The sequence below is a fragment of the Mercenaria mercenaria genome, chromosome 3, assembly GCF_021730395.1.
Source record: "Mercenaria mercenaria strain notata chromosome 3, MADL_Memer_1, whole genome shotgun sequence".
Lineage (NCBI taxonomy): Eukaryota > Metazoa > Mollusca > Bivalvia > Venerida > Veneridae > Mercenaria > Mercenaria mercenaria.
Genome location: NC_069363.1, coordinates 97,514,580 through 97,536,981, shown reverse-complemented (window position 1 = coordinate 97,536,981; position 22,402 = coordinate 97,514,580). Strand labels below are relative to the sequence as shown.

The window sequence follows — 22,402 nt, the reverse complement described above, 5'->3', positions numbered from 1 at the left end:
ATGACAATTTGGCTAAATTTTAACCAGTAGATGCTGCGAACAAAAATTGTACTATAGTATACTAATGTTGAATAACTTAAGGGCAATGCCTCTGTGAAAAATCATCCGACCGGAACATGAAGACAATTTGCGCATCTCCTCTTGAGAGTTAAGCTTCCTATGAACTTCGGGAAACATAAAAAGGAATATCTTAGGCATAGGAAATACATGTCAATATTATTGCACCTTTACTAATCCTACCTATCCGCTAATACAAAACCTGTGTTCTATTGTTATATTTTGATACAAACAAAACTGTATTATCTTCACTCTAGAAAACTAAGTGAAATTTCATCATATATGTGAAATTTGTAACATAAATCAGCTGACTAAAACATCTGAAGCAGTTTTAAGTATAAATCAAATACATAAGAACATATCCTAACTGTTATGGCTCCCGGGCTGCATGGTTACATTTTTAGTACTGTAAACATTTTATAAAGTATTTGGAGTCAGAGGGAATAAAAATGTAAATTTAGAAACAACCTGCAGGAGTTACTTCCCCTTTAAACTTACTAAGAGATTTGAAAGAACAATCACGGGACGGGAGCCAGTCTAGCTATTGATATTCACATTTATACAAGCATGTTTGTAATTCGAAGGACTTAGACATCAATTTCTAGATTTTATCTAAAGTCTTTCTATCTTTGAAATGTTTGGGGTCTATTTTTACATTTATTTGATGTCTTTAATTATACGCATTCAACAAAGAAAAAACATACAGTGTATAGCATGCAGCCAAAACAAAACATTAATAGATTTCGGTTAAAAAAATTAAAGAAGAAACAGTACATGAAAATTTAGCTTACGAATCAAGCTAATAATTAAAAGTTATACAATATTAAAGACGGAAAACAAATACATATTCCAACCATAAAAACATAGAAGAAATATTTGTTTCACCATAAGTTTATATTGAATCATCTATACAAAGCTAAATGTTTTAATATAAATATCGCACGATAATTTATTAAAGTATTTCATCGGGCACAGTCTTATTAAAATGAACTTTGTTGTTTGTTTTCTCGCGGTTTATAAATCAGTCCTTTTCAGATTTGAATGCATTGAAAATTTTCATGAACAGAAAAATATTTGTAATTTGGTTTTGACTGGTTGATCTGAAGGCAAAATAGATAGATAAGATAACTTATTAAAAATGATGTTTTATATTTGTATTTTCTTCTCCAGAAACAAAAACAAACAATATCTCTACCGCAAAAACGTACTTTTTGTTTATAAAACATTGTTTAAATTCGGATTCAGGTTTTTGACTGGACAACTGTCACATGTTTTCACGACTTCAAGAGTAGTAATTTAGTGACTGCCAAAACAAATTTTATTTTGACATGCATTGCAATCTTTTAAAATGTATAAAATAGCAGTGCTTGTTTGGAAGAAAAATGACTTTTGACTCATCTGGAAGTCCCAATTTCTCCAAACACTAAATGTATAGGGCTTTGGTTGGAACTTCAAAACTTGACAAAAACTACTTTTTACAATACCTCCTTGATACAAATCTTGAGGGTTGATCTATCATATAGCATTTCATTTGAAAACAAATGATATTTCCTGTAAAACATTTTGGCAGAAAGAACTAACAGAAGACTGGTAAATAGATGTACCGTACGTTTATCCCCTTGTGAAGTTATATCCTTAACCTGGATTAACCCTTGAAACAGTGTGTGAAAATAATTCGCCTATTTGTATTACATGTTTAACGAACGGACATGTTTAATGCCTTTACATTCTACGCATTTTTTTGCTATCGCCTTACATCTCAAATGACAGAAATAATTACGGATTTTACGGAGAACGACTGGTGTCTGTGTACATATCATGGCAGAAAATAAGATTGCAACATCATTTCATGCTTCAAATTTTGCCTACCATTTTTAAAGACATTCTTTGTTTCCATACACAGTAAATGTCACATTAACGTTCAGTACAAATCAAACAGATAATTCACACAGATTGTAAAGGTATACAAAATTACTCGAAAAAAGACAGATCCATAACAGTAGAAAATGTGCAGCATGGATAAACTGAAAGGAAGTCAAAAATGTAAATATTTTATAAAATATAGTAAAATTTACAAAATTAATACAATTTGGCGATCAACTTTATAATGTAAGAAAGTGACTTATCACCTTTAAAATGTAATATAATTATAACGGATAAAAACAATTCATTGACCTTCTTATAAATTTCATTACGTAACTGTAAAACAAATTTAATCCTTTACACAAATAATATACAGTTTAAAAGGACTGGTAAATATTTACATTCCCCTAAAGACTTATTAATATATATTTATTACCAAGTGACATCCAATCAAAATAACACTACAATTTCAAGGCTGTATTTACAAACTATGATCATATCTATCAAACAATGAGTATAGAAAACAAAAATACACCTAAAAAGGTTTGCAACATTCTACAAAACCACTGAAATATATTATAGGTACAAAATTTTAACACTGGTAAAAATTTCTTGTAACAAATTTACTTCAATCTATGCAGTTCCTTTTGGCTAATTATAACATAACATCACTTCATATAATTGGATGAGTAACAAGCTGGAAAACCATTTTGGACAAGCCGATTTCCATCAAATATACTCAACTCATAGTTTATTATAGTCTCATCTTTGTATACAATGGTAAAATCATAAAATGACTATATTAAAATTAATACAAAGCCATTCTAAAATTAGAATTACAAGAGACCGTGCAAGATATTAATATCACATTTAAAGTTACATTTAAATGAAACTGAAATCTATAAAAAAAAAAGAATAAAAATAAAAATTATTTCTTCTACTACAAAATACCATTATCTGCACTTGATCTATTAATCTAAAATTGAAGGTACAGTTAATGCCTAACGTCACAGTCACAACATATTGACTGACTTCACTATGATTATACTGAGCAGTATTGAATAAAGCTTTTGTTTTATGCTTATATTTTCTTTGTAAAATTCAGACGGGTTGGTCCCTTTTGTGACCGTCGTAACCTTTATGATCAATTTTGATTTATTCGTTTAGTAATGTGAATCAGTTTTCAGAAAATGTATAAATTGTTACCCGTTTTCTAGTTACAAACAATGAGTCAGAATTGCAGAATAAAAGATAAAACTCGCAGTGAAGTGACAATTAAATATAATGGCAGAGTTAAGAACATAAGCAGTGAACGTGTTCATGGCAGAAAATCCACTTTCATAGAGATTTTTGACATCAAAACATTTCAATTATGTGTAGTCTGGACACCCAATGCGATAAACATAACTGTGAAATGAATGTTGTATGCGTCTTTGAGTTATGATGCATTCACAAAATTATAATTGTAAAATATAACAAATTTTAACTAATGCATTAGGCTATACTGAAATTTAGGTATTCATGTATAAAAGTTCTCTAATTCGGTGCTCTTTATATAAATTCTGATTAAAATTGCCACAGTAATATTATCACATAAAACGAGTCCAATAAAAGGGCGCAGCCTATATTTTAGTTGCTTAATATGCAAAAGATATAAAAGAACTTTGGTAACTTTGTATATTTTTAAGATATTGTACCTTTATGTCTTAAACTTTGCTAATGAGTAGCCACTAGCACTGGTTGCTTTTATACACCTTCAAAATTTAGTCAACATTGTATTACAATGTTTGACTTATACTTAGGTAGTGATGAGGTAAGGACGAAAACACATTCATGGGGCACAATTAGATCTCTAGTTATAACTTTCTGGTTTATCTGAATGTAGTGAAATATATCTGGTATTTTTAGGTTCAAGCCCTACTGGGACCAAAATTTGTTTTCCTTATTTTCCTTTTTTTCTAGTAAGCTTTTACTTCTTTCAAGACTTATTATTGATTTCTTGTACAAAAATGGAAAAAGATGAATCTTATAAGCGATTTCTTGGTGTTCAAAGTAAATTGACTACTTAAACAGAAGGGGTAGAGTTACACGTTTTTAAAAATATCGAGTTACACGCGGTGAAAGTTCTCTATTTTTGCTTTCACTTTTAGATTATATATTGTGGAAGAAATTTAGATAGGTTTTACGTCTGCCCTGAAGTTATTTTTAAATAGAGTAAGCAAAATTCAAAACAGAAACACAGTATTCGACCTTATTTCTTCAATGTTGAAGTATGAATTCTGTCTCATTAAATCCGTTTACTTGAGGCACCATGGAAAAAAATGTTATTGACATTTTTATTTTGTGTTTTATAATTGTTTACTAATAGTTTGATGTTTCTTTTATTAAAATTACTGGTAAAATGAGTTCTCTGCAAACGTTTTCGATAGTGGCTATCACTTTGAAATTTGTCTCTACTTGAGCTTGAGGAGATACCATAAGTTATACAAAATTTATAAAAAAAACGGCATGGTAAAAGTTGTTTAAAAATTGAAAAATAGTGCAAAACACGGTTACCTTTCAGAATATACCAAGCAAATGCCATTTTGTAAACATTACTTTTAGTGATCTAATACCTTAATGTGTCAAAACAACTGAAACGACATGAAATAACGTTTTACATTATAAATATTGCATGTGCCATTTTTTGTGTACATTGAAACATACAACTATACTTTATAGAACCAGGACGCAATATTTAAGAAATGTGTTATCAAAACGCTCTGTCAAACGTTCAAAGAAGCTTTTCTGAAGGTAAAAAGCTTTGGGAGAGAAAATACAATTTTATCAATCATCTTTTTTTTCTCTGTTGTATACGTTGAACTGTTATGGTGAGTTATCTTTTCCTGCCGTTTGTCCATTCTCATATATATAGGTACCATCACTAGACGTGGAATCGGCTCTTTGTGTACAAGCAGACTGGCCACGGGTGCAACTTAAAGGACTTTTTGTGCTTTTTGAAAACACGCTTAAAAAGTCTGCTGACTCGTCTTGGCGGCGAAACATGTGTGAGTCTAAGCTCAAACTGTCCTGGCAATACAACGAATTGTTCTCTCCGTCTGAGTGAAAACTGAGCTTCTTTGTTGACGTTAGACCGGGAGCAACATATGTGGTTTTATGGATGTCAATAGTTGCCACAGGCTTTTGAATTATACAGCATTTATTGTCACACCTTAAAGACATTGTTTCTTCATCAGATTTGTCGGAAGCTGCTCCATCATTCGGTGATGTTAACGTTTGCTGCTCGTCGTCTTTTCCTGAATACAGATTAGAAAAAAAACGATTGTTTTAGAACAAACAAAAACAAATGAACAACAGAACTATTTTTTGATATTTTCTGCATGTTATTTCAAAGTTATTGTAATGCCCTACTTAACACCAAACAACGGTAAAGTAAGGTAACAGATAAAGATAAAACATTTTATATACTAAGAAATATGATTGTTTAGGCATTTAATATATTCTTATCACTTTAAAATCCTAATACATTTCGCTGTTGCAACTGTTTTGCTATCTATATATCTATTGATTATTATAGTCTCATCCCTTAAAAATATAAACTATATATCCAATAGCACTGAAATATGATGTTATGTACATGTCATCCCCATTATGCTTCACTTTATTATTCCTTCTCTTGAGAAGGAATATCTTAATTCAATAAGTCACACTTGACTGAGCTACTGATGTCGAAAGCTGTTGTAATTACAAGCTGGCCAATTAAACTCCGTGACCTTAGAAATAACCTCTGACGTTAAACTATTCTTTCTCAACTGAGGCGACTCCATGGATTACACAATACTAAACCCGAGGATGATTAATTGATTCTTTTATTTCCTCCTGAACATAACATATGTACATTCACCAGATAGACATATATCAACAAATTTAAATGTAAACAACCAAATATTATCGTTACCTTCAAATGCATGGTTAATATATGAAAACAAACTCCATTGTGACCCTCTAATTATGTGCAATCAATTCACACATCGAATCATAATAGATTGACCGGGTCAATGTCTTATTGCCGTATTTACTCTACTGAAAGAGGTAACAGATTTAATTTGTTGTTGGATTTAACAATTTATGTTAAATAACTAGCGTAAATACTTACCTGATATTTTTGGCAGTATAAAACAGACATTGCAACCAAAATTTTACAAGATGGTCATTTTATATTTATATAGATGTGCCCTAGAAGGAACTTTTGGTATGCTTTAACTTGTTTTTTATATTTAGTTTAATGTTGATGACTCATTGTTTAATGTAAAGCCTGTCCTAGTTTTGAGACATCATGTATATCAAAAAGCTATTTATATTTTATGGTTTTCCGGAAGGTTCCATCACAAATGCTGATAAATAGGATGTTCATATTATTTTGAAGTCTGGATTGTTCTGGGTGTTCCAGAATCTTATTTTCTTGGTTACGCATGAAAGTGATGGAATAATCCATGGTGCTTTAAATAGGAATCTGATTGAGGGCTATGGGGAACATAAGCAAGGAGCGTATTGAAAAACGTTCCTGTATTTCATTTTTATGGATTTACATTAACATTGTGGACTTAGGAATGTATCTTATATTCACTATAATTCAGTTTGAAGTCTGTGTGAGATTTTGAATTATCATTGACTGAATTTAAATTTGACCATGACAAGGTTATGAGAATTCTTGAATAATAGAATTTGACTTTACGGCTACTTAAATTTTTTTAAGGTATTTGAATTGTATTTTTTTCAAAATAAACTTTGTTATTGTTAATAGTTATTGGTTTGCTTTTCCGGTACTTTTAATATTTAAAGTAACAAGCAATAATGTTATATTTAGACGTAACAATGTAAATGGTCATTTTTCAGAACTAGAAGAGACTATAGTACTATAAAAGAAAATTCATAATATTGACACTAAAAGTTCAGTAATATTACATATTGACGTATAAACCATTATAACACTAAGGTTAATCATGCAGAAAGTATCTGTTATAAACATGAAATGTGAGCTTAAGCTTTCCAAAACCGATCTATGCGTAAGTCATCATACAGTGGGTAACATGGTTTTCATTTTCAATTTGATCTTTACAAAATTGGCACAACGTTATCTAGCCTCTCATATATGAATTGGTGCACTACACCTAAATTTGATTAAGATAGACCTATGTGAGCGAAGACATAATAATTTACAACAGTTTTCAGTTTAAAAACATTGTCTAAGACTTATTTGACTCCGGTTTGTTATATTGCCTGGTTCTTTAGGATCACGGGGTACATTCATTATTTTCCTCTCATGAACAGACTCAATCAAACCAAGTCTTCTATCATGTTTCTTGGTTGTGTTCTATGCTTCCATATTATTTTTTCACACATTCTATTTCTATAACAGAATTCAGCTCTAGCCGGTGCTGGAGGGCGTGACTGGTGTTGCACACCATTAATGACCAGACCCATTAAAACTGAGTCGGTTATTATATTACTTGGTTGCGATCTATGCTTCCTGTTGGTCTTTTCATAGATTTGATTGATTAGTGTGTCGTTCATAACCTTCCCGTTTACTAATAAGTGTGTGTTAATTCAGAGTCTTTTCCTCATATTCAAACAAGCCATAATTAGTTTATTTGACATATTCACTGTACTATTAATAATTCTACACAACCGATATTTATAAACCGATGACCCGTTCTATGTCACCATGTTTTATTTCAATCTATGTCTGTCTTAAAATGTACACAAAATTAAGGATGCCTTCTAGTTTCAGACATATTACGTAATCAATACAAATAGTTAAAACACAATATATTTTGTCACTGGTTTGGGTTTCTATGCCATTTCACCTGCAACTTCAGCTAATGACGCAAATTAAGACACTCCAAGAAACAAGCACGTTATACTGATTTTATACATATGTTTGTGTGCCCCAAACTGCCGCACCATATGTTATTACGGACAACACCACTGAGTCACACCGGTCATCTAACATTTTCGATTTGGCTGTCAGAAGAGCTAATTAAAGGCCCTACTGGCAGCCTTCAACCCATTTACTGCTATGATATTAAAATTATTTAAATTAAAAAAAAACTGATCTTATGTTAGACCCAAATATTTATAAACAACTTGTAAACATTTAGCGCCATAAGCAAACTGATACTTTGTATCTCTGAAATCGAAACAGAACTAATACTGGGGTTAAAGTAAATACACTTTCTGGTAGACCAATCTTGCATCTCTTTAACTTTGAAGGTCTTTTCTAAAAAATACTGATGTAAACAACAGCCTTTTCGTAGGCCTGCCACCCTTTAATCTAAACACAGAATTCTGTACAATCACACAAAGATTTTACAGCATAATGCATCTTACTATAAATACAAATATTGTTCAGTCTTTACAAGAGAAGACCTCTGTGAACAGAACCGTTCGCCTATCTACTAAAAGCAATACATGTAAATGCTTGTGAGTTTTGCATGTTTCTTTTTAATTCTAGTTTCAAGTAGATTAGACAATTATGAAAATTATACGGTCCACTGTACTCCTATTTTTTTCAAAATCCCTTTTTTTGTGTTTGATACTGCCAATGGAAATAATTTCTCGCTCAAAACTGAGATATGCAATTTAAAAAATTACAAGCGAATTTGATAATGATTACAGATTACAACTACAACGGGATACTTGGCACACAAAGTGAGATATAGCATTTTTAATTACTCAAGGGCATATTATTTTGAACTTACTAGTCAGATTCTACCCATCTTATCCCATTTGGCGTGTTATCAACTTGTTAATGGTTTAAACGTTCTGTTTAAAGACAGTAAGATAAACAAATGAATATTCTAGAGAGTGAACTAAAGTTTTTTTAATAAACCATAGGCAAATAATTATAGACCTACTTCTTTGATCTGGCTCATGATCAAACTTGAACGGGGTCTTATAGATATGCGCATTGTGTCCAAGTTTTATTAAGATCTAAATAGAAATGTGGATTGAATTCAAAATATCTAATACTCTATTCATAACGTTATGATGGAGCAAATATTACCTTCATTTTCGGCAATCGTGTCTATCCATTGCTGGACATAAAACTCTGTATCAACTGTCTGAGATGGTAAATGTATTTCTTCCTGGGATGGCATGGAACATTTTTCAGCTATAGCAGAAATTGATAAAACGACAATTACAGATATTGGGCTAGTATATTTTTATAATATTGTACAAGTGAAGGAATACTTATAGTATGATTTTATTAAATGATTGGGAAAATATTTTGTTATTAATTTACACATTGACCGATAAGAATTGTGTGAAGCTCTATTACTTTCGGTTGTGCTATTTCAAAATATTCATTTAATATTTATCTTTACTTAAAAGAGTTATTGTTAACACGATGTTCAAAGAATGTAACCTTTTTGTTTTAACCCTTCCATTTGCATTTAACTTGATACTGTTGTTGAAAGTTTTAGACGAAGTACATTGAGTCATTGGAGAAAGAAAGAGAAAGAGAGAGTGATATCTTCACCTACTTTGCATTGTGTCTATTTCAAACTGTCCTTCAATTACAATACACTCTGTATCGCCATTAACCTTCTTGTATATTCTTGGACACTTTTTATATGTTTCTAGGAGAAAAATTGAACAGTGATAAATATGTAACTTCAATTGCTTAGACGAAAGTTTTTAAATAAAATGCATCTCTATACATGTAAACTTAAGTCTTATATTGCTATTATGATATCGACAGGCGTATACGTGGAAACGTATACTGGCCACCGACCCGGGACAGTCATGTATAAAATGCATTTACATGACTTGCACTTAGAAAGTCGCGTTATACAATCTTTGGATAGAAATAGTTCATTTTAAAGATATCCGATGCCCATCTTTCACTAGAATATTCTATTTTTAGACATTTATTTTAGATGTAGAAATTCTTTATCAAATGTATATAACTTTACTAAACATATAAATTATCCGTGTATGTAGAACAGCATTCGTAACTCAATGTCATACAGTAACAGTCCACTGTTAAAAACCTCCAAACTGTTAATGTGGTATTACACATTTATTCTGTGTTACCTATATATATATATATATATATATATATATATATATATATATATATATATATATATATATATATATAATTACTGCATACCATTTTAAATGTAATGCATAGTACTGTTAATACATAAAACATGTTAATTCTATATTTAGATAGACTATAATATTGTTCATAGTCTTATATATGACATTCGGGTCTAGTATACTTTAAGTTTACTTTTATTATAAAAGGAAATTAATTTATACCCACCAATTTGTTTTCGGATGATTCTGACAAGCGACACATATCCTACTGCGTCGAGTGCGTTCATAAAACAGTTGGCCCTTGAAACTGGACCTTTGATTATATCTTGCAACAAAGACACTGCACGTGCTCGTCGGCTGGTACAACCACATATGTTGTCAAATTCTTTGCCAGAGTAAACGTCTCGTTCGACAAATATACCTCGTAGGCATCTGGGTTCTATTTCATCCACTATGTGCTTGTAAGATTCGATCAACGCTTCCTTCACTGATGCAGCATCTGCAATAACAATTCATTTTAGTTACAATAAAAATTTTGTTTATCAGATAAACAATTAGACATATGAAAAGGTAAATATGATTTTCTATGACTGACAAAGTAACCGTTATGTCCCTGTATTATCTACTGTCAAACTTGATCTAAGTTAAATAAATACAAGAAATTCAACGATTCCAACTAAATCTCAGAAACAAACGCTGACTTAAGAGTATCAACAATGTTTTCTTTTTATTATTTTACCTAATGGATTTCATAAGAATAAACATTTTCATGTAAATAAGATAAAATGCATTCTCTAAAGCGTTAACAAAATGTGTTATTGTTTTTATTTCATCAAGTGACCTATTTTTTGTGATCAAATGAGCCATTTTCGACAATTTCGAAAAAACATTTTGAGGAGGTTTCACGTACATTAGGTAGAAATTCCTTGATTTAATCTAGCGGCCAGTCTTCTGTGTAATTTATTTGCATATGGTTAACACTTTTAACAACAAGTGCATTATATAATAATAAATTTGTCAATAATTCATTTACTGCCAACATAAAAAAAAACATTTTAACATACGAATTATCGAAACATTTTATGTTTTATGTTATTGCTTTTTGTGATAAATATTTCTCACCATAATGTTTCAAACCTGACCTAGGCTTTATAACGATAAACATTCTCCAAGATTTTATAAAGATATATTTTGATCGGGTTTCATGTACATCATATAAAAATGTTAACTAGCTCTATTATAAACTTGCTCTTTACCTCAGAAGATACGTTATAAACTTGACCTTAACTTCAAAAAGACGATCTGACTTTTTTTCATATTGATTAGGCAGATAATTTTATAAATATTGAGTGTTGTGACAGAAGAAACAGTAGCCGGGCAGTTATGAACAACGTAATTTCAAAATATAATTCAAATACTTTGATTTTTATTTAATCAACATTACCAAAGGTTTACCTTGGTATCTTTCTGGTCTTGAATTTATAAGAAACTTTATCACATGTGACATCTGAAGCTTCTCCAGTTCAAGCTGGAATTTCTCTAACACCGTCTCCTGTGCACGAAGCAAGAAGTCGTAAAATCGACTGCATATCACTCTTCTCGGAGACGAAGACAGTATTTTCTCTATGAGATCGTCTGTGCCTTTAATGCCCCTAAGCATGTTAAGAAACTTTCTCGGTTCGATCTCTTCTTGAAGAAATCCGGCATTCCTTTTTACATCAGTTTTGCTTATTTTGTATTCTGTAAACAGTAAAAGACACCGATATCTAAATATTTGTAAAAAGTAAACTTGGCATCCCTGTTCATGTTTCTTAAACAAAAGCTAAAAGTTAAAGGAAAACGCAAAAATAATAATATTAAGTGTTTCGTCTATCACTGGTTTGACGAAATTCTCGATTCTCCTGCAAACTAAGCTTGAGCCCACTTGACAATGCGTCGGTCTGTTAGTCCATCTTTGGAATTTCTGAGAAATGCAAGTGTATTAATGCTTTAACAGACATACAGCTTTTTGCAACCTCATTATACCAAAATATCAATATTGCTAAAATTAGAACTACGGCACTAGGCAATAAGTCGACGAATGACCCTATCACAAAATATAAGCCAATCAATTTGTTAATTTTAATGCTTAATATTTTTTCTGGAGTATACGAGAATAGCCCGAGACAACGTACTCTTTACATACATTAAGTAAACTAACATAAACATTGTTATTTATGGTAACATCAAAAATCGCTATTAAACTTGTATGAATAGTATCTTTTATTAATTTCTTTTCCGTTCCTCGTAATTTATAAACATGTACGTGATTACATGGTAATTTTCCAAATTAAATATGGATCAAAACCTTGGCTATAATAACAAGTTGTGACAATAAAGGTTTTCGATAATTTAAGACTTTAGCCGATGATCAAAATTACCACTGTCTTTGCACTTGTACCAACTATTTTTCAAAGCTTCTCACCTAAATGTCGTTTACACATGACATTCGATATACAAGAGGGCCATGATGGCCCTATATCGCTCACCTGTTATCATTGCACTTCTTGTCCTCAGAAAAAAATATCTAAGTCCAAAGGATAGAAACAACAAAGGGAAGAAATTTAACCAAAAAGAAAAAAAAATTCTTAAAAGGTACAGATATGTCAAAATACACCTAAAAATTGGAAGTACCATCCATGTTGTACCACAGAAAAGTGGTCTCGGTTTAGCCAATAATAAAAAAGTTACTAAAAATAAGCTATTTATAGTAACGTAAAAGGGAAGTAATTAAAAGAAAATTATTGTAAGTGAACAAAAGGAATCTGTTGACATAAATGAAATTTCAGATCAGTATCTTCATTAGTTACGAAGATATACCAATTTTAATTTGAAATAAAGGGAGGTAATTTGACACAAAATCAGTCCATAGTTATCTACTCTGATTGGCTCAGTCCAACTAATGACAATAATGAAATTTCAAATAAGTCCTATAAGTACTTACTGATATAAATCCAGTTTGATTACAATCAGGAGAGGTAATCAGATATAAAATAGCCTACGATTGGATCTGATTTGTCATGGAATCCAAGATTTATTGTTGTTGAAGATATTTTGGACGTTTGTATCAAATAAAACCATAAATGAAGTCTCTATATGGCTGCAAAAGCCAAAATAGCCAATTATGGACCTTTAAGGGGTCATAACTCTGGAACCCATTATGGAATCTGGCCAGTTCAAAAAAGGATCCAAGATCTTGTGGTGATACAAGTTGTGTGCAAATTTGGTTAAAATCAAATCATAAATGAAGCTGCTATTGTGCAGACAAGGTCAAAATAGCTAGTTTTGGCCTTTCAGGGGCCATAACTCTGGAACCCATTATGGGGTCTGGCCAGTTCAACAAAGGAAATGAGATCTTATGGTGACACAAGTTTTGTGCCAGTTTGGTAAAAATTCAAATCATAAATGAAGCTGCTATTGTGCAGACAAGTTCAAAATAGTTAATTCTGGCCCGTTCAGGGGCCATAACTCTGGAACCAATAATGGAATCCCGCCAGTTCAAGAAAGGAACCAAGATCTTATAGTGATACATGTTGTATGCAAGTTTGATTAAAACAAAGTCATAAATGAAGCTGCTATTGTGCAGACAAGGTCAAAATAGCTAGTTTTGGCCTTTCAGGGGCCATAACTCTGGAACCCATTATGGGGTCTGGCCAGTTCAACAAAGGAAATGAGATCTTATGGTGACACAAGTTTTGTGCCAGTTTGGTAAAAATTCAAATCATAAATGAAGCTGCTATTGTGCAGACAAGTTCAAAATAGTTAATTCTGGCCCGTTCAGGGGCCATAACTCTGGAACCAATAATGGAATCCCGCCAGTTCAAGAAAGGAACCAAGATCTTATAGTGATACATGTTGTGTGCAAGTTTGATTAAAACAAAGTCATAAATGAAGCTGCTATTGTGCAGACAAGGTCAAAATAGCTGATTCTGGCCCTTTCAGGGGCCAAAACTCTGGAACCCATAATGGAATCTCGCCAGTTCAAAAAAGGAACCAAGATCTTATAGTGATACAAGTTTAGTGCAAGTTTGGTTAAAATAAAATCATAAATGAAGCTGCTATTGTGCAGACAAGGTCAAAATAGCTAATTTTGGCCCTTTCAGGGGCCATAACTCTGGAACCCATAACGGAATCTGGCCAGTTCAAGAAAAGAGCCAAGATCTTATAGTGATACAAGTTGTGGGCCAGTTTGGTAAAAATCAAATCATACATAAAGCTGCTATTGTGCAGACAAGGTCAAAATAGCTAATTTCGGCCCTTTCAGGGGCCATAACTCTGGAACCCATAATGGGATCTGGCCAGTTCAAGAAAGGAACCGAGATCTTATGGTGATACAAGTTGTGTGCAAGTTTGGTTAAAATAAAATCATTAATGTAACCACTATCGTGCAGACAAGAAATTGTTGACGCACGCGAGGACGCACGAGACGCCCGGACTGACGACGGACGAAGGGTGATCACAAAAGCTTACCTTGTCACTATGTGACAGGTGAGCTAAAAACACGAATAACTTCTAAAAGCACAACAGCAAATAAGAATATGTTCATGTTCGCTGCAATCCTGTTATGGTTGAGCATTTGAAACTGAATTATACACTAATGCTTACATTTCTCCATTTACGCATTTGATAAGCTCACATGTAATCATCTTTCTTAAACAATTTCCACACAGTTTAGGTACAATAAAATAGGCGCATACGAGTATCATTAATCAATAGATAATGTACCTCCAGATCCTTGAGCTCTCGAATCTTTAAGAACTTCGATTATCGTTGTCAAATGCAAACGTTTCAGTTCGGGACCAAATTTCTCCATTGCCATTCTATTCTGTTCTAAGACTAAAAGAAATTCTTTGCATCGTGTTTGACGTGGCAGCGAAGAAAGTATCTTTTCTCTAACATCATCTATTCCATCGATATCTCTAAGCATATCCAAAAAGCGTCTTGGTTCTAATTCACTTTGTAAATAGCTCCAGTTCCTTCTGATGTCTTTTGTTGTAAGCAAGCAACCTAATGTAAATAATTTGAACTACGTGTCATCCAATGGTATAAATGTAAACGCACCATCAAAAATATCTCACATTTGTATTATACCAAGGATGGTTTTAATACATTTGTATTTAACTGCCAAGAGTCATTTAATCGACGGTGCATTTCTTGGTTGTCCTTATTTGCGATGTATTCTGATTATTTTAACAAAACTGAATCCAAAACACTAATTATTTTGCAATTCTCTTGACATTTCCATATTAAGCATTTGATATCCGTAAAACAAAAAGGGGTGTTTGTTGTGTATATTTTTAAATGTGTTCTAATGAGAAGTCTCAAATTTATTGGAAATAATCTAATCGTGTTAAACTATGTTCTGTAAGCTCTTTGAAAATATTTCACACATCGAACTGCATACACAACCAGTAGTGAAATATTTTCTTTTTATATTTCTTATTTATCTCATATATACTCGGCGTCACTGAAAAGTTACCACCCTAATGGCCCTTATATTTTTAAAATCGCATTAGACTGTGTTACAAGCATAACACGATTACATTTTTGACGCAACTGAGACGTCACTGGTGTAAAGATTTGTCAAATTCGATTAACTCCATTTGAGGCACGGGCTGCACGTGCAAAATGACTTTTTCCAGCAATGCCGACATGTACGAAAATTCTATCGCGAATCAATTATCGCACTTGAATGTTAGTCGACAAAAAAACAGAATATTCTTGCTATGAATGCCACGCTTAAGGCACGATCCACGTCATCAGGCCATTGGCATGGTTGACTCCGAACTTCCATGTCGCGAAATTGCACGTCTTATGTGCTGTTCTCACTTAACGGTCATGAAATGGGTTAGGAGACATTATCAGACAGGGTCTATGAGTAATAGACCGCGCACAGGCCATGCAAAAGTGACGTCGATATTGTATAAAAAAGTAAAGAGGTATATTTTAAGTGGTAACTTTTCAATAATGCCCAGTATATTTAGAACTGGTCTGCTTAAGTTTCGTTATTAATAAAACACCTTTAACGTGCCGAATAAGCATGTTCTTTTCAACTTGATGAAGCCCCTATTTTGAACTAAAATTACGGTTCCAGTTAATCAAAAGGGTCATTAAATATTTACAAAACAAGGAGTCGATAATCGCTTGTTATCTTTTTAAAACAATCAGAGTTAACCTACCAGTTTTAGGTGCAGGTACTTCCATAATTTTTCGTAACAGCTTTTGTCCCTGATCAGTGCTACGAAGTTCTTCTTCTAGAAGACAAACCTCTACACCAACCTCAGACTCGGACATTTTAAGTATTTTTCGTAGACAGGCGTCTGCTTTCAATTCTTCGACCGTTGCATGCTTATTTTCAGCTAGCTGTTGATTGTCGTCTTTTGGCAAACATCTAGTGGCATGCGCCTTGTTGTTCAGTAACTTTTGAAACTCTTTTCTCACAGACTCTTCAAATCCCGGAAAACGTGCGAACTTTTGGAGCAATTTGTCTACCCCAGGCATCTCCTTCGCTAGTTCGCTAAAGTTTTTCACGATTGCCGTTTTGGTTAATTTGCAGGAACACATACCTACACATAGAAAATACATAAATTTGTGTTTTTGATTTCTGCTATACTGAACCTAGAAAATAAATTTATCGCCAAAATATGACAATATTCACGTACGACATATAATCTTTCGTTTCGAAGCATCACAAAGAAGAAACATTGACATTTCAAAATTATTTTCATACAGATTTCATCTAAAATCATACTGAATGTAAACAAGATACACTGATTCTTTTTACTTTAAATATAGGTGTCATTTTACCATTTCCTTTTTACAACTAGTATTGTAAAAAAATATATTACCCCATAGCCTTAATTTAGCTGCAAATCTCGAAAGTTGCTATAACATGTTTAAAACAGACAACTTGACATTCTCCATTCTCAGAATCGACTCGCAACTTTTGCTGGCTTGAGCAAAAGTCTACATTATCAGAATTACGAGAGTTTTGATTATCGCTGTTGGAATGAATAGCGATACATGTAATAACTCAAAAACAGTGGTTACATTAACAAATTCTGTTTCATATATTACTTTAAATAATTTTTAATATACTAACGTGTTGAATTTGTCCTGCTCGGATCCAATAAGACATTGATAACATCAACCATTTGAAGCTCTTTTAGCTTAGCATAGAAGTCATGTATTGGAGATCTTTCATCGTTCACCATAAATACTAGAAATTCCTTGCATCTTTCTGCTTTTGGTTTTTGCGATGCAATAAAATCAGTTACATCGTCTGGTGCTTTGGCAGATTTCAGCAAGTCAATGAAATGATTCGGCTCTATTTTTTCTTTTAGAAAACAGTAATTTTCTGCAATTGCATCTCGTGAAATAACACCGTCTGAAACAAAGTTGTCACTAAAACCTATATGGATACCTTAAAAGCATGTTTTAAACATGACATTAGGGTCATGATGACCCTATATCGCTCACTTGTTAAACTTGGCCTAGGAATCCTCAAGATAAAGTTTCACGAAGATAGGGTCATAAATGTGGCCTCTACAGTGTTAAAAAGCTTTTCCTTTGATTTGCGTGGTGACCTTATTTTTGACCCACATGACCGAGTTTCGAACTTGGCCTAGGAATCATCAAGTTAAACATTCTGACCAAGTTTCATGATGATAGATTCATAAATGTGGCCTCTAGGGTGTTAACAATCTTTTCCTTTGATTTGACCTGGTGACCTAGTTTTTGACCCCAAATGACCCAGTTTCGGACTTGGCCTAGAGATCATCAAGATAAACATTCTGTGCAAGATTCTATCAAATCAATGCATAAATAAAACCTCTATATGGCTGAAAGGGTCAGAAAAGAAAATTTTGCCCCTTTCAGGGACAGTAACTCTAGAACCCATGATTTTCAAAAAAAGGAACCGAGATCTTATAGTGACTTAAGTTTTGTGCAAGTGTGGTTAAAATCAAATGTAAAATGTTACTTCTATCGTGTTCACAAGGTAAAAAATAACAAATGTTGTCTCTTTCAGGGGTCAATCAGGGGGCGTAACTATGGAACCCATGATTGGATCTGACGGATTCATCATGGAATCCAAAACCTATTGTTGTTAAAGATATTTTGCAAGTAAGTTTGTATCAAATCAAACAATAAAAGAAGTCTCTATATGGCTGTAAAGGTCAAAATAGCTAATTTTGGCCCTTGAAGGGGCCATAACACTGGAACCCATGATAGGATCTGGCCAGTTTTCAAAGGCAACTAAGGTATTATGCCAATACAAGTTGTGTGCAATTTTGATTAAATTTGATTACAAAATGTGGTCTCTATCGTGTTCACAATCCGAAAATAGCAAATTTATAGCAAATAACTCTGGAACCCATGACGAAATCTGACCAGTTTTCGAAAGGAACCGAGATATTATGCCAATACAAGTTGTGTGCAAGTATGATTAAAACTGATTCAAAATGTTGTCTCTATAGTGTTCAAAATCTAAAAATAGCAAATTTTGGCCCTTGAAGGGGTTATAACTCTGGAAACCGTGACGGAATCTGGCCAGTTTTCGAAAGGAACTGAGATATTATGTCAATAAGTTGTGTACAAGTATGATTAAAATTGTTGAAATTTTGGCCCTTTAAGGGGACATAACTCTGGAACCCATGATGCGATCTTGCCAGTTTTCGAAAGGAACCGAGATATTATGCCAATACAAGTTGTGTGCAAGTTTGATTAAAATTCATTTCAAAATTTGGTCTCTATCGTGTTCACAAGTAATTGTGAACAGACGACGGACGGACGGACGGACGACGGACGAAGGGTGATCACGAAAGCTCACCTTGTCACTACGTGACAGGGGAGCTAAAAACAGAAAGTAATTTGATTATACTGTTGAGACACAAATATCAAACTATATTGCAAATAAAATCTGTAGAAAGATCCTTTGGAAGCATAGAATGCAACCAATAACAATAATAGCAGACTCGGTTTGACTGAGTCTGTTCATGAGAGGTAATGAAATGTGCAACACCTCCTATGCCCCCTAGTATCGGCTTAAGCGTAACTCTATTACACATATGTTGAATGGACTCTATGATCCCAAAGGACCAGACAATATAACAACACTAAATCCAAATACGGGTAGACTTTTACAGCCGCCACACGGCACTTAAAAATTGCCGTTGTGATAGTTAATGAAATCTCTAAAAAGATGCTTTGGAAGCATAGAATGCAACCAATAACAATAATAGCAGACTCGGTTTGATTGAGTCTGTTCATGAGAAGTAATGAAATGTGCAACACCTCTCATGCCCCCAGCACTGGCTTAAGCGAACCCTATTACACATATGTTGAATGGACTCTATGATCCAAAAGGGCCAGAAAATATAACAACACTGAATCCAAATACGGGTAGACTTTTTACAGTCGTATGATATTGTTTATAAAGTGTGTGTCTTCCGTAAACAATTACTTTGAGTTTTGGAGTCAACACATTGTTATTTTACTAGGGTTGCTTGTAAAAAGGCTTCCATGTGCATCGCCGTACGAAGAAAGCTGCGGATGTCTCTTAGTTGTATTCTGATTCTGTTCGAATTCCATTTCACTCTGCGCTGCGACAAGAACTTGAACCAATATAGAACAAATGTGGTGTTCCGCACGTTGTCCCATTATGGTAAACTTTTGTGGCAAGTTACCCGAAAAATATAGTAACAACACTCCAATTCTTTTATTTGACTTTTAATATCACCTTGCGACCGTCTTTGAGCCAATGTTTTCTTATTATGGATAAAATTCGTGTCATGTAATTTAAAACAATCATTTTAACAAGAGGGTCATGATGACCCTTGATCGCTCACCTGAGTAATATGAGCTACATATTTCAAATGTCAAACTAATGCTTAAATATTTCACTGAAAGTCAGTTTTAAGAATGGTGTGCTAAACTGTACATGTCATAAAAAATTCAAGACTGTATCTTAAAAAACAAGAAAGTAGGTCAGTAGGTCACATTTATGGTCACTGAAAGTCAGTTTTAAGATCGGTGTGCTAAACTGTACATGCCATCCAAATTTCAAGGCTGTACCTTAAAAAAACAAGAAAGAAGGTCAGTAGTTCAAGGTCACAGTCAAATGATCCCTAATCGCTTGGGGTCATTATAATTGAACAGTCTAGGAAATATGATCTGATAATTTTTTTAAGTATTTTTCCTATATAACTCATACAACAAGTGTGCCCAATCCCCCCCCCCCCCCCCCCCCCAGGACGTGGCCTCTTTTCATCCCAGGGGCATAATTTGTACATTCTTGTTAGAGATCCACTAGGCAATGCTACATACCAAATATCAAAGGCCTAGGCCTTGAACTTTCAGACAAGAAAATCGTTATTCTTTTCCTATATAAGTCTATGTTAAATTTGGTACCGCTAGGTCAGGGCCTCTTTTCACCCTGGGGACATAATTTGAACATTTTTGGTAGAGAAAAACTAGGAAAGGCAACATACCAAATATCAAAAGCCTAGGCCTTGCAGTTTCAGGCAAGAAGATTTTTAAAGTTTTTTTCCTATATAGGTCTATGTGAAACTTGAGACCTCAGGGGCAGAGCCTTTTTTCACCCCAGGGGCATAATTTGAGCAATTTTGGTAGAGGACCACAAGGCAATGCAAAGTACCAAATATCAAAAGCAAAGGCCTTGCAGTTTCAGACAAGAAGATTTTAAAAGTTTTTTCTCTTTTTCACCCAAGGGGCATAATTTGAAAACTTCTGGTAGAGGACCACAAAGCAATGTTACATACAAAATATCAAAGGCCTAGGTCCTGTGGTATTAGACAAGAATATTTTTAAAGTCCCTATATATGTCTATGTAAAATTTGTGACTCCCGGGGCGGGGCCTCTTTTCACTCCAGGAGCACAATTTGAACAATCTTGATAGAGGACCATAAGATGATGTCACATGCCAAATATCAATGCTCTACGTCTTGAGGTTTTGACAAGAAGATTTTTAAAGTTTTTCTTTTGGTTGCCATGGCAACCAGAGTTCTGCATGGAATTCAATTCTTCGACCAATTTTGAAAGGGGGCTACCCAAGGATCATTCCTGTAAAGTTTGGTGTAATTCTGCTCAGTGGTTTTCTAGGAGATTATTTTTAGAAAATGTTAACAGACGGACGACGCACGACGGACGACGGACATGGAGCGGGTACAAAAAAAATAGGGATTACATAGATACAGAGTGTACGAGTTGTGCTGGACAGACAAACGCTCGGACGGAAATACCGATGACCGGACTACAACGTTTCTACTTTCATTACTTCTCATCAGTAGACATAATCAAATATAGTCTCTATTATTTTGTTTGGTTAGGCTTTCAGCTTCAAATGGATCTGCTTTAATCAATAATTTACCTGGCCATTGGACTTCCAGTCTGAAGTCAATTAGATTAATGCCCTTTGCTCTAAGTTGTCTGTAATGCTCGATCGTAAACATGTGTTGTACAATCTTTGCCAGCTGTTCAGGCGATTCTTTCCACTTTTCAAAAAGCATCATTTGCGAGCGATTAGATAGGTGCCTCAAAGTCAGTCGAATGGAAGAAAATTCATATGCCTGGACTTCAGATGCAGTAAATTCCATCATCTAAGATAAAAGAAAATACTTATCTAAAATGAATACGGTGAAAAAAAATTCTTGAACCATATAATAATCAAAATTCCTTCTCTACTTTTTCAGGTTTGCATGGAAATTAGCATTTACTCAGCGTATACACTAGTTACCCATTAAAAGATATTAAGTTGAACTAAAATATATCTTGGCAGTGCATTCAACCTTATGTTAACACCAGCCTCTTTTTTTATTATTATATTATAAAACCTTGCAAATTATGCGAAAATGTCAGATTTTATCGTCGAACAGCATTCCACTATAGTAGAATAGGATCTCTTTGTCTGTAAAACATGTTGATTGTACAAATACTCTATCAAACCACAAATACATTCAATATGTTTTGTTTGGTTTACAGTCACACTGCAAGTTAGGTCATCAGGCGCTTTAGCAGTTCCCCCTTCTATTCAGTTGCTAGCTGTTAATTTTCTTTGTATTTTTTCTTTCTTATAGGCCTTTACTTGTTAAAGTTTTGAAACTACAGCAAACTTCATTAATATTTTGGTACGTGTAAGGAACAAAGTACGAAACATAAATGCTCAAGTGGTGTTGCTTTCAATGACATACTTTTAAAGGGCCATAAAAGTTGTAAGATCAGCTGTATTTATTATTACTCCAAACACAGATATGTTGGGCTTACAGTCAAATTCTTTATTTGACATTACATTGTATAAAACTGGATATGCAAGCTT

General features: G+C 33.4%; 1 protein-coding gene across 3 annotated transcripts in view; it reads right to left on the bottom strand.

The window, feature by feature from the left end:
* Positions 1 to 210: 210 nt before the first annotated feature.
* Positions 211 to 22,402, bottom strand: part of LOC128555805 (uncharacterized) — a 36,586-nt gene continuing 14,394 nt past the window's right edge. For all 3 annotated transcript variants that reach the window (XM_053539400.1, XM_053539399.1, XM_053539401.1), the window contains 9 exons: positions 21,458 to 21,686; positions 17,171 to 17,455; positions 16,248 to 16,634; positions 14,794 to 15,075; positions 11,485 to 11,769; positions 10,256 to 10,528; positions 9,468 to 9,563; positions 8,987 to 9,094; positions 211 to 5,216 (listed from right to left, as the gene is read on the bottom strand). In XM_053539400.1, coding sequence (XP_053395375.1) covers positions 4,786 to 5,216; positions 8,987 to 9,094; positions 9,468 to 9,563; positions 10,256 to 10,528; positions 11,485 to 11,769; positions 14,794 to 15,075; positions 16,248 to 16,634; positions 17,171 to 17,455; positions 21,458 to 21,686 — 2,376 coding nt within the window. In that variant the 3' untranslated portion in view covers positions 211 to 4,785. The remainder of the gene's footprint in view (positions 5,217 to 8,986; positions 9,095 to 9,467; positions 9,564 to 10,255; positions 10,529 to 11,484; positions 11,770 to 14,793; positions 15,076 to 16,247; positions 16,635 to 17,170; positions 17,456 to 21,457; positions 21,687 to 22,402) is intronic.